Source organism: Phoca vitulina, unplaced genomic scaffold (assembly GCF_004348235.1).
Source record: "Phoca vitulina isolate PV1807 unplaced genomic scaffold, GSC_HSeal_1.0 scaffold53, whole genome shotgun sequence".
Classification (NCBI taxonomy): domain Eukaryota; kingdom Metazoa; phylum Chordata; class Mammalia; order Carnivora; family Phocidae; genus Phoca; species Phoca vitulina.
The window spans coordinates 13,680,058-13,694,094 of record NW_022589756.1 but is presented as its reverse complement, the minus strand read 5'-3'; the positions used below and the strand labels follow the sequence as shown (position 1 = coordinate 13,694,094).

At 35.6% G+C, this 14,037-nt stretch overlaps 1 protein-coding gene across 1 annotated transcript in view; it reads right to left on the bottom strand.

Moving 5' to 3' along the window:
• The window catches only part of SCRG1 (stimulator of chondrogenesis 1), a 31,780-nt gene continuing 17,743 nt past the window's right edge, over positions 1 to 14,037 (bottom strand). The window contains exons 2-3 of the mRNA XM_032389169.1: positions 3,275 to 3,530; positions 1 to 1,097 (exon numbers count right to left, since the gene is read on the bottom strand). Coding sequence (XP_032245060.1) covers positions 1,043 to 1,097; positions 3,275 to 3,516 — 297 coding nt within the window. The 5' untranslated portion in view covers positions 3,517 to 3,530 and the 3' untranslated portion in view covers positions 1 to 1,042. The remainder of the gene's footprint in view (positions 1,098 to 3,274; positions 3,531 to 14,037) is intronic.

Sequence of the window (14,037 nt, the reverse complement as noted above, 5' to 3'; positions counted from 1 at the left end):
TTATTTATTACTGCATCCCCAAATCTAAATCATAGCTGGCACTTAGCAAGCATTTAATAAATTTTTATAGCATGAAGGACTTTCTGAAATTACCTCTGATGGCCACTAGTCAATGCATACTTCCTAAGATATGGGGCATAGTCCAAAGCTGCCTCTATCAGAAAATATCTTTCAAGGCATCTGTTTTATTTACCTTTAACATTCATGTGACTTTAATTCTAATCCATTACATGTTTCTTTTAATATATGTTATTCTAAAGAAGAATTGATACATCAGGGATAAACATCATAATTTTAAGGATACAGCTGTGTGTGAATGTGTGTTGTGTATGGGCTACATTTGATTTTTAGCAAATATGTTAAACTTAATTTAATATCTAAAAAATGGGTTTAAGAATACTTACCGTGAAGGTTTTTGTTGTTTTTTGAGAGAGCGAAGTGAAAATGCACTTAAAATTCTTGGCATACATAATATGTACTTAAATATTGGCTCCCTTTATCATCTTTTTTTTTTTTTTTTTTTTTTTTTTTTTTAAGTAAACTCTCTTCCCAACATGGGGCTGGAACTCAGGACCTGAGATTGAGTTTCATGCCCTACCAACTGAGTCAGCCAAGTGCCCCAGCCCTTTTACCCTCTTACTAGAAATCTTCTAGATTCCCTTCTAAGAACCTCAATTTATATCTGATTCTTTCCATTAAGTATACATGGTCAGTAACTGTCAACTAAGAGCTAAAAGTTCTCAACCTTTGAGCAAGGAGTATGGCTAATCAACTATTCAAAAATCCTGAGCCTACTGAACACCTCATAGATGAAAATTTTCTAGCCCAAATTTTTAACCAGTGCTAACAATGTCCACAGAAAATTTAAATTGAATTAATTTTTATTACTACTTATTTAAACACAAGTTTACTGTCTTAGACAAGTAAGACTTTATAGAATCTGTGCTTTATTGTATGGATAGAAACTTGAAATGCAGTTATGTTGACATAGTGCAATTTGTGGGAAATGAGAGATGATGTTCTCTGGAATACATGAAGATTCTCAATGATTGTTGCAAGGAATCACAAAAGAGATCTTTGGTCCAAAGAAGATATCTCTGAAAGAAAGTAGGACATCAGTTAAATTCAGGTGAAAACTAAGATATCTATTAGTCTTTAGTGGGTTAAAAATGGACAATGATTTCCAGGATTTCAGACATAACTATTCTTTTTAGGGAATAAAGTACCAAGAGAATGAGTGGGAGGACTTGCCACAGGAGCAACAAAGATCAAGAAAGTAATCAAGTCTCCTACTTTCCACCCCTTTGCCTTTGATATTATGCTATCCTTTATCTATAAAGAAAAGGAAAAATTAAATGATTTCAAAACCTTATGATCATACCGGAAGTATTATTTCTCTGATATGAGTGGAGATGGGCCATGAAGTTTAAATCCACAGATAAGAAATAGAAGGTTAAAAAATTCTTAGAATGTCAATAAATAAATTTCTAGGTTTTATAGGGAAAGGACAAATGTTAAGCTATTCAACTCAACTGTTACTGAAAAGATCACATTAGGTAAAGTATTAAAATGCATGAAAATAATATAAAATTTTATCAGGATTATGGCTCATTAGAAATATACTTAGTGTGTAAACTATAATGTAAGTATAGTTTACACTGCTGTATCATGTATTTGAAAGTTGCTAATAGAGTAAATTCTAAAAGTTCTCATCACAAGGAGAAAACATTTGGGGTAACTATATGAAGTGATGAATGTTAACTACATTTATTATGGTAACCATTTTGTGCTATATGTCTGCCAAGTTATAATATTGTATACCTTAAACATACAGTGCTGTATGTCAATTATATCTCAATACAAATGAGAGGAATATAGGATGGCAAATTAGAATTTGTGTTTACAGGGGGAAAAAAGGAAATATATTTAGCAATATAAATCTGTTGGTACTGGGGAAAAGGTAAGCAAAATCAGATAGAAATTACTTTTGTGTATCCAGACTTCTATTCTCATCCATTAACACAGATGGTCACAAAATTATATCATAAATTAAATACAAGTACTTCTCAATAAATTGGCTTCAGGTCTTACAATTAATTACAAAAGAGCAAACATGGTATTTTAATATTAAATAGCATTTCATTTATGTAGTCTGGGAAAAATTAAGTCATTTTAATGGAATCCGTTTACTCACGTTCTTGATATCATTTAGTACAAGTGATTCTCAAACTTTATCATGCATCAGAATCACCTGTAGGATTTGTTAAGCCATAGTTGCTGGGCCTCACCTCCAGTCTTCCTAATTCAGTAGGTCTGGTCGAGGGCTCCAGAATGGATATGCATCTTTAATAAGAACTAGGTGATATTGAAGCTGCTGATCTGGGAACCACACATTAAGAACCCAAGTGCCTTGTTAGAAAAAATATCTGGTCCAAATCAGAAGACCTGGATTTTAGTTTCAGTACTGATATTAACGAGTTGTGTGGGATGACGCTGGTCACTTTACCTCTCTGCATCTTTCCTTCGTAAGATGATTATATCTGTTCTTTCTACCTCACAGGTTTCTTAGAAAAATGAAAATATGATGACATGTGTTGAAAGTAATTTGAAAGAGCTAATTTCAGTATGAAATAGCCAAGATCATGGTATTTGAGGCTCTTCAGTATCAGAAGAAGATGATTTTAAAAACAAGAACCAAAAAAAATTATTGATTTATCTGCCACTGTATTATCCTTAAAATGCATCTCTTTTCCAAGTCAGTAGATAATTTTTATTTAGTTCATTTCTGGTTAACTCATACATAGAGCTGGAAAGTTTTTCTTTGACCATTACCACTTCTCTGTCCAATTAATTATGTGGCCCTGTTCACTAGGATCTTTTATCTAAAGCCTTTTATTGGTTTTCAAATTGATTTAAGATATCAACCTTAAAGTTGGCCTCTCCTACTGGTAGATTTTTTTGTGGTAAAAGTCAGGGAATTTAGAATTTAATATATTGGAGTGTTATTAATTTTCTGGATTATATTTAGTTTTTTGTTTGTTTGTTTTTTGGGTTTTTTTATATATTTAGTTTTATTAAAATCTGCCAAACTCTGTTTCTTAAATGAAAACAGTTTCATACACAACGGTGATGATCCTAGAAAATAGCTGAGATTTAAGTAGGATTTTACTAAAAAAGGGTGATTAATTTCAGCAAACACATATAAAGTTGTCTTAAGAAAGAGTTGTTATGCATACATTTCATAGCCATATACTTTGTGATTACATTTCCTTACTTTGGGCAGCAGAGCAATTCGCTGAAGTTGCAGTAACAGATCATCTCACATCCCTTCCCATCCCAGAAGTGATCCTGGACGTTGACATCGATCTTTGTCAGGTCAGTCACTCCCTCTGGAAGGTTGTGACAGTTGCGATCTTTTAGGGTCTTTCTGTAGCAAGAGAGGCGACTGGCAGGCATGGCTTGGACTCCTAGCAGCAAAGTTAGCCCAACAGCGACAGCAAGTACTATAAATTTCATCTTGGCTTTTTGCCCTGAGATAGAAGAAAAAGCAAAATGTGTCAGTGTTTGTTTTTTTAAAAGATGAAATTCATCTGAACACAAAGTTCTGTAGCATTCTCATAAATATTTGGATAAAAAGATTGGGAGTTGATCTTTTCTACTCTCTTCTTTGTGTTTCTCAAGTGTAATTTTATGACTACTGACAATAAAAATCCCTTAGAATAATTGTTAAAAATCAGATGCCCCCGGGGGCGCCTGGGTGGCTCATTGGTTAAGGGACTGCCTTCAGCTGGGGTCATGATCCCAGGGTTCTGGGATGGAGCTCCGAGTTGGGCTCCCTGCTCTACAGGGAGACGGCTTCTCCCTCTCTGTCTGCCACTCCCCCTGCTTGTGCTCTCCTGCTCTCTGTCTGTCAAATAAATAAATAAAATCTTTAAAAAAAAATCAAATGCCCGGGTTCCACAACAAAATATTAGGTAAGAAATGCTGGGGATCAGGGGGAGGTGATAGTAAGAGCCAGAATCTGCATTTTTAAGTACTCAAAGTAATTTTTTATTTTTGGTATATTCAGTAGAGAAGAACTGTTTTTTAAGGTGGTAAAACTCAAGTGAATTTCTAGAACTGCTTTTTATGGTGGTCAAAACTCAAGTGAATTTCTAGAACGAATACCATCAAGTTCAGTGGTTTTGTTTTGTTTTTTTTAAGATTTTATTTATTTGTCAGAGAGAGAGATCACAAGCAGGGGCAGAGGGAGAGAGACAAGCAGACTCCCCACTGAGCAGGGAGCCTAATGCAGGGCTCAATCCCAGGACCCTGGGATCATGACCTGAGCCGAAGGCAGACACTTCACCAACTGAGCCACTCAGGTATCCCAAGTTCAGTGGTTCTTAACTTGCATATCCTAACAACAACATTGTCAAATAACTTGGGTTCCACTCTGACAGGAACAAAAAACCTATCTATTCTGACATTGAGAAATCATATTCTATACATATAGTTCAATTAAGTTTTTAAAACCTACCAAAAATACTTTGGGGGCTCATTTTTGTTGCAAATTTTTAGTAATATTGTGAATTTTTATCCCATGCAGATTACTTCATCCTAGCCTCATTGAAAACAGAGACTTGAATTTCCCCTAATAAACATTTAGCCCTGTTCTCAAACACCTACCATGCTGGGGAGCTCATTATTGACTAAGTCAACATATTCTACTGATGCAGTTCTAACATTTCCCTTACTGTAAAATATTTTTTTGTAGCTTCTACCAACCAGTCCCAGTTTAAGCTCTTGGGGTCATACCAAGCAAGTGTTTTTCTCTTCCAGGAGAGAATTCTTTAAATACAGTATTTGCATACAACTGTGGAATATTCATCATCTATTTTTTTTCTTTTTTTTTTTATCATCTATTTAATCAGGCTTCTCTGGCTTTCAGGTTAGACATGAAAAGAATGGAGGCTATTGTAGCAAAGAAAAACTAGCAAAATAGTGGAGGAATCAGAATCAGAATCCACAGCCATTCAGATTTCATCTTGTTGACAGATGCCAGAGGATCTTTCCTACCGTGAAATATTAAAAAGAGGAGAAGACATATAGGTATATTGTACTTTGAAAGAAAACAATGTTGTTGAAAGGAAATTTTTGTATAAAGTTTTCAGTGACTTGATACATCTTAAAGGTGAATTAATTTAGGTAAGATTGTGGATTTTTTAAAAGGACACTTATTTTAGAGTAGTCATTGGTTTACAATAAAATTGAAAGGGAGGTGCAGATTTTCCATATACCCTCTGCCCTCACACATGCATAGTCTCCTAAATATCAACATCACTCACCAGAACGGTAATTTTTTTTTTTTCCCAAGATGAACCTGCATGGCACATCATAATCTCCCAACGGCCATAATTTCATGCATGGTGCTGTACATTCTATGGGTTGGACAAATGTATAATGACATTTATCCATCATTACAGTATCATACAGAATATTTTCACTGCCCTAAAAATCCTCTGTGATCTGCCTATACATTTCTCTCTCCTTAACTTCTGGCAACTACTGATGTTTTTTATTGTCTCTATAGTTTTACGTTTTTCAGAATGTCATATAGTTGTAATCATACAATATGTAGCCATTTCAGATTGGCTTCTTTCACTTAGTAAAATGCATTTAAGTTTCCTCCATGTCTTTTCATGTCTTGACAGCTCATTTCTTTTAGTACTAAATAATATTCCATTGTCTGGATGTACCACAATTTATTTATCCATTTACCTACTCAAGGACATCTTGGTTGCTTCCAATTTTTGGCAAATATGAATAAAGCTTCTGTAAATATCCATGGACCAGTTTTTGTATGGTCATAAGTTTTCAACTCCTGTGGATAAATACCAATGAGCACAATTGCTGAATTATATGGTAAAAATTGTTTAGTTTTGTAAGAAACTGCTAAACTGTATTCCAAAGTGACTATACCATTTCACATATCCACCAGCAACATATGAGAGTTCTTGTTGTTTCATATCCTCACTAGTATTTGGTGTTGTCAGTGTTCTGGATATTGGCCATTCTAATAGGTGTGTAGTGATATCTCATTGTTCTTTTAATTTGCATTTCCTTGATGACATATGATGTGGGGTGTCTTTTCATATACATATTTGTCATCTGTATGTCTTCTTTGGTGAAGAATCTGTTAAGGTCTTTGGCCTATTTTTTTAATCGGGTTGGTTGTTTTCTTATTGTTGAGTTTAAAAGAGTTTTTGTATATTTTGGATAACAGTCCTGTATCAGATGTGTATTTTGTAAGTATTTTTTCCAGCCTACAGCTTATCTTCTAATTCTCTTGACATATTCTTTCACAGAGAAATTTTAACTATAATAAAGTTTAGCTTATCAATTATTTCTTTCATGGATTATGTTTTTGGTGTTATATCTTAAAAGGCATCACCATATCCAAATGTTGATTTTATTCAACAGAGTTTTATAGTTTTTCTCATATACATCTTGTATATATTTTGTCAGATTTATACCTAAATATTTTATTTTGGGGGGTGTTAATGTAAATGGTATTGTTTTTAATTTCAAATTCCACTTATTCATTGCTTGTATATTGGAAAGCAACTGATGCTTGTATATTAACCTTGTATCCTGCAACTTTGCTATAATCACTTATTAGTTCCAGAAGGTTTTTTGTTGATTCTTTTGGATTTTCTACATAGGCAATCATGTCATCTGCAAAGACTTTATATACTTTATATACCTTTTATTTCCTTTTCTTGCCTTATTATATTAGCAAGGACATTCAGTATGATATTAAAAAAGAATGGTGAGAGGGCACTTTCTTGCCTTGTTCCTGATCTTAGTAGGAAAGATCTGAATTTGTCAACATTAAGGACGTTAGCTATAGGTTTTTTGTAGATAGTCTTTACCAAGTTGAGAAAGTTCCCCTCTGTTTCTAGTTTACTGAGAACTTTTATCATGCATGTGTGTTAGGTTTTCTCAAATGAGTTTTCTGCATCTATTGATATGATCATGTGATTTTTTTTTTTAGTCTATTGATGTGATGGATTGCATTAATTAATTTTCAAACATTGAACCAGCCTTGCATACCTAAATCACATTGACTGTGGTTTATCATTCTTTTTATACTTGTTTGGATTCAATTTGCTAATATTTTGTTGAGGATTTTTGTATCTATATGTTCATGAGAGATATTGGTCTATAGCTTTCTTTTCCTGTAAAGCCATTATCTGGTTTTGGTATTACAGTAATGCTGGCCTCATAGAATGAGTTAGGAAATATTCCCTCTGCTTCTATCCTCTGAAAGAGATTGTAGAGAATTGGTATAATTTCTTCCTGAAATATTTCATAAAATTTACTGGGGAACCCACTTGAGCCTGGTGCTTTCTGTTTGGGGAGGTTACTAATTATTAACTCAATTTCTTTAATAGATATAGGTCTATTCAGATTGTATGTTTGTGTGAATTTTGGCAAACTGTGTCTTGCAAGGAGTTGATTCACTCATTTTGTTTAACAGATTTATGGGCATAGAGTTGGTCATAATATTGCTTTATTAGCCTTTCAATTTCCATGGGATCTGTAGTGATGTTCCTTCTTTCATTTCTGATATTAGTTATTTGTGTCCTCCTTTTTTTCTTAGTTTACTTGGCTAGAAGCTTATTGATTTTTTAAAATCTTTTTAAAGAACCAGCTTTTGGTTTCATTGATTTTCTCTATTGATTTCCTGTTTTAAATTTCGTTGATTTCTGCTCTAATCATTTTTTATTAAAGTATTGATTTTTATTTTCTTTTTATTGTGAAAAACTTCAAATATATACAACACAGATATAATGGTTTAATGAACCTCAAACTACTCATCTATTAGCTTCAATTTTTACCACCCCATAACCTCCCTTATATCACCTATACCTCCACTTTTTTTCTCCCTCAATTTTGATTACTTTGAAGCTAATTCTAGTCATCTCATCTTATCCACAAATATTTCAGTATATTTCACTAAAGGTAAGGACTTTTAAAACTCGTAACACAATATCCTTTAACATAACTAAAAAAATTTAATAATTTCTTCAAATCATCAAAAAGCCATTCTTTAAGTTTTTCACTTGAATTCCTAATTTTCTCCTTTTAATTTTTTGATTGAAGTGTAGTTGACATATATTAGTTTCAACTGTACAACATAGTGGTTCAGCAATTATGTACATAATGAAATGCTCACCATGATAAATGTAGTTACCATCTGTCATTATACAAAATTATTACAATATTATTGACTATATTCCCTATGCTGTACTTTTTCATCCTTGTAACTTCTTTATTTGATAACCAGAAATGTGTACCTCCTAATCCCTTCCACCTATTTTGCCTATTCCCCAACCCTCTTTCCTCTGGCAACCACTAGTTCTCTATATTTATGAATATTGTTTCTCATTTTTGTTTGTTTTTTAGATTCCACATATAAATGAAATCATATGGCATTTGTCTTTCTCTGACTTGTTTCACTTACCTGTTCTAATTCTTGTTATTTCTTTTTTTCCTGCTTACTTTGGAGCAAATTGAACTTGCTCTAGTTTCCCAAGGTGGAAACTGAGATAATAGTTTTAGATCTTTCTTCTTTTCTAATATTTGCATTTAATGCATTCATAAATTTCCCTCTAAGCTCTGCTTTTGCTGCATCCCACACATTTTTTCTTTTTTTCTTTTTTTAATTTTATTATGTTGTTAGTCACCATACAATACATCCTTGGTTTTTGATGTGGTGATCCACGATCCATTGTTTTCGTATAACACCCAGTGCTCCATGCAGTACGTGCCCTCCTTAATACCCATCACCGGGCTAACCAATCCCCCCTCCCCCCTCCCCTCTAAAACCCTGTTTGTTTCTCAGGTCCATAGTCTCTCATGGTTCATCTCTCCCTCCAATTCCCCCCGCCCATTTTTCCCTTCCTTCTAATGTCCTCCATGCTATTCCTTATGTTCCGCAAATAAGGGAAACCATATGATAATTGACTTTCTCTGCTTGACTTATTTCACTTAGCATAATCTCCTCCAGTCCCATCCATGTGGATGTAAAAGTTGGGTATTCATCCTTTCTGATGGCTGAGTAATATTCCATTGTATATATGGACCACATCTTCTTCTTTTTTTTTAATTTATTATTTTTCTTTGTAGTTTTTAATTTTATTATATTATGTTAGTCACCATACAATACATCATTAGTTTTTGATGTAGTGATCCACAATCCATTGTTTTCATATAACACCCAGTGCTCCATGCAGTACGTGCCCTCCTTAATACCCATCACCAGGCTAACCAATCCCCCCTCCCCCTCCCCTCTAGAACCCTGTTTGTTTCTCAGGTCCATAGTCTCTCATGGTTCATCTCTCCCTCCAATTCCCCCACCCCCCCATTTTTCCCTTCCTTCTCCTAATGTCCTCCATGTTATTCCTTATGTTCCACAAATAAGTGAAACCATATGATAATTGACTTTCTCTGCTTGACTTATTTTGCTTAGCATAATCTCCTCCAGTCCCATCCATGTGGATGTAAAAGTTGGGTATTCATCCTTTCTGATGGCTGAGTAATATTCCATTGTATATATGGACCACATCTTCTTTATCCATTCATCTGTTGAAGGGCATCTCGGCTCTTTCCACAGTTTGGCTATTGTGGACATTGCTGCTATGAACATTGGGGTGCATATGGCCCTTCTTTTCACTACATCTGTGTCTTTGGGGTAAATACCCAGTGGTGCACTTGCTGGGTCATAGGGTAGCTCTATTTTTAAATTTTTGAGGAACCTCCACACTGTTTTCCAAAGTGGCTGTACCAACTTGCATTCCCACCAACAGTGTAAGAGGATTCCCCTTTCTCCACAGCCTCTCCAACATTTGTTGTTTCTTTCCCTGTCCATTTTTGCCATTCTAACTGCTGTAAGGTGGTATCTCAATGTGGTTTTGATTTGGATTTCCCTGATGGCTAATGATGATGAACATTTTTTCATGTGTCTGTTAGCCATTTGTATGTCTTCTTCAGAGAAGCGTCTGTTCATCTCTTCTGCCCACTTTTTGACTTGATTATTTGTTTTTTGGGTGTTGAGTTTGAGAAGTTCTTGATAGATTTTGGATACCAGCCCTTTATCTGTAGTGTCATTTGCAAATATCTTCTCCCATTCTGTGGGTTGCCTCTTTGTTTTGTTGACTATTTCCTTTGCTGTGCAGAAGCTTTTTATCTTGATGAAGTCCCAAAAGTTCATTTTTGCTTTTGTTTCACTAGCTTTTGGAGATATATCTTGAGTTGCTGTGGCCGATGTCAAAGAGGTTACTGCCTATATTCTCCTCTAGGATTTTGATGGATTCCTGTCTCACATTGAGGTCTTTCATCCACTTTGAGTTTATCTTTGTGAATGGTGTTAGAGAATGGTCGAGTTTCATTCTTCTGCATGTGGCTGTCCAATTTTCCCAGCACCATTTATTGAAGAGACTGTCTTTTTTCCATTGCATATTTTTTCCTGCTTTGTCAAAGATTATTTGACCATAGAGTTGAGGGTCTATATCTGGGTTCTCTATTCTGTTCCATTGGTCTATATGTCTGTTTTTGTGCCACTACCATGCTGTCTTGGTGATCACTGATTTGTAATATAGCTTGAAATTGGGCAACGTGATGCCCCCAGCTTTGTTTTTCTTTTTCAACATTTCCTTGGCGATTCGGGGTCTTTTCTGATTCCATACAAATTTTAGGATTGTTTGTTCCAGCACTTTGAAAAATGTCATTGGAATTTTGATCGGGATCGCATTGAAGGTATAGATTGCTCTGGGTAGCACAGACATTTTAACAATGTTTATTCTTCCGATCCATGAGCATGGAATATTTTTCCATCTTTTTGTGTCTTCTTCAATTTCTTTCATGAGTGTTGTGTAGTTCCTAGAGTATAGATCCTTTACCTCTTTGGTTAGGTTTATTCCGAGGTATCTTATGGTTTTTGGTGCGATTGTAAATGGAATCGTTTCTCTAATTTCTCTTTCTACAGTTGCGTTGTTAGTGTATAAGAAAGCAACTGATTTCTGTGCATTGATTTTGTATCCTGCCACATTACTGAATTGCTGGATGAGTTCTAGTAATTTGGGGGTGGAGTCTTTTGGGTTTTCCACATAGAGTATCATGTCGTCTGCGAAAAGAGAGAGTTTGACTTCTTCTTTGCCAGTTTGAATACCTTTTATTTCTTTTTGTTGTCTGATTGCTGTTGCTACGACTTCTAGTACTACATTGAACAACAGTGGCGAGAGCGGGCATCCTTGACGTGTTCCTGATCTTAAGGGAAAGGCTCTCAGCTTTTCCCCATTGAGGATGATATTCTCTGTGGGTTTTTCATAGATGGATTTTATGAACTTGAGGAATGTTCCCTCTATCCCTATACTCTGGAGAGTTTTAATCAGGGAAGGATGTTGTATTTTGTCCAATGCTTTTTCTGCATCAATTGAGAGGACCATATGGTTCTTCTCCCTCCTCTTATTAATGTGTTCTATCACATTGATTGATTTGCGAATGTTGAACCACCCTTGCATCCCGGGGATAAATCCCACTTGGTCGTGGTGGATGATCCTTTTAATGTATTGTTGGATCCTATTAGCTAGGATTTTGTTGAGGATTTTGGAATCCATATTCATCAGGGATATTGGTCTGAAATTCTCCTTTTTGATGGGGTCTTTGCCTGGTTTGGGGATTAAGGTAATGCTGGCCTCATAGAATGAGTTTGGAAGTTTTCCTTCTGTTTCTATTTTTGAAACAGCTTCAGTAGAATAGGTATTATTTCTTCTTTGAATGTTTGGTAGAATTCCCCAGGGAATCCATCAGGCCCTGGACTCTTGTTTTTTGGGAGGTTTTTGATCACTGCTTCAATCTCGTTACTGGTTATTGGTCTATTCAGGTTGTCAATTTCTTCCTGTTTCAGTCTTGGCAGCTTATAGGTTTCCAGGAAGGCCTCCATTTCATCCATATTGCTCAGTTTATTGGCATATAGTTGTTGATAATAATTTCTAATAATTGTTTCTATTTCCTTGGTGTTAGTCGTGATCTCTCCCCTTTCATTCATAATTTTATTAATTTGGGTTCTTTCTCTCTTCTTTTGGATAAGTCTGGCCAGTGGTTTATCAATCTTATTAATTCTTTCAAAGAACCAACTTCTAGTTTCGTTGATCTGATCTACTGTGTTTCTGGTTTCTAATTCATTGATTTCTGCTCTAATTTTAATTATTTCTCTTCTAATGCGTGTCTGAGGCGTTGTTTGTTGCTTTTTCTCTAGTTCTTTAAGGTGTAGAGTTAGTTGGTGAATTTGGGATTTTTCTATTTTTTTGAGTGAGGCTTGGATGGCTATGTATTTCCCCCTTAGGACCGCCTTTGCAGTATCCCATAGGTTTTGGACCGATGTGTTTTCATTCTCATTGATTTCCATGAATTGTTTAAGTTCTTCTTTGATTTCCTGGCTGACCCAAACATTCTTGAACAGAGTGGTCTTTAGCTTCCAAATGTTTGAATTTCTGCCAAATTTTTTCTTGTGATTGAGTTCCAGTTTTAGAGCATTGTGGTCTGAGAATATGCAGGGAATAATCTCAATCTTTTGGTATTGGTTGAGACCTGATTTGTGACCCAGTATGTGGTCTATTCTGGAGAAAGTTCCATGTGCGCTCAAGAAGAATGAGTATTCTGTTGTTTTAGGGTGGAATGTTCTGTAAATATCTATGAGGCCCATCTGGTCCAATGTATCATTCAAAGCTCTTGTTTCCTTGTTGATTTTCTGCTTAGATGATCTGTCCATTGCTGAGAGTGGAGTATTGAGGTCTCCTACAATTAATGTATTGTTATCAATATGACTCTTTATTTTGGTTAACAGTTGGTTTATGTAGATGGCTGCTCCCATGTTGGGGGCATAGATATTTACAATTGTTAGATCTTCTTGTTGGATAGACCCTTTAAGAATGACATAGTGTCCTTCTGTGTCTCTTATTACAGACTTTAGTTTAAAATCTAATTTGTCTGATATAAGAATTGCTACCCCAGCTTTCTTTTGAGGTCTGCTGGCATGGAAGATAGATCTCCATCCCTTCACTTTCAGTCTGGATGTATCTTTAGGTTCAAAATGAGTCTCTTGTAGACAGCATATGGATGGGTCCTGTCTTTTTATCCAATCTGCAACCCTGTGCCGTTTTATGGGAGCGTTTAGGCCATTCACGTTGAGAGTGATTATTGAAAGATATGAATTAATTGTCATCATGTTGCCTGTGAAGACGTTGTTTTTATAGATTGTCCCTGTAAATTTCTGTTGTAGATCACTCTTGGGGTCTTTCTCCTTTTATAGAACCCCCTTAATATTTCTTGCAGGGCCGGCTTAGTGGTCACATATTCTTTCAACTTCTGCCGGTCGTGGAAGCTCTGCATCTCTCCATCCATTCTAAATGAAAGCCTTGCTGGATAAAGTATTCTTGGCTGCATGTTCTTCTCATTTAGTACTCTGAATATGTCTTGCCAGGCCTTTCTGGCTTGCCAGGTCTCTGTGGATAGGTCTGACGTTATTCTGATGTTCCTCCCTCTGCACGTAAGGAATCTCTTCCCCCTAACTGCCCTTAAGATGGTTTCCTTGGTTATATCTCATTGAGGTTTGATTCACCTCACACCAGTCAGAATGGCTAAAATTAACAAGTCAGGAAATGACAGATGTTGGCGGGGATGCGGAGAAAGGGGAACCCTCCTACACTGTTGGTGGGAGTGCAAGCTGGTGCAGCCACTCTGGAAAACAGTATGGAGGTTCCTCAAAAAGTTGAAAATAGAGCTACCATATGATCCAGCAATTGCACTCCTGGGTATTTACCCCAAAGATACAAAAGTAGGGACCCGAAAGGGTACGTGCACCCCGATGTTTATAGCAGCAATGTCCACAATAGCCAAACTGTGGAAAGAGCCAAGATGTCCATCAACAGATGAATAGATAAAGAAGATGTGGTATATATATACAATGGAATATTATGCAGCCATCAAAAG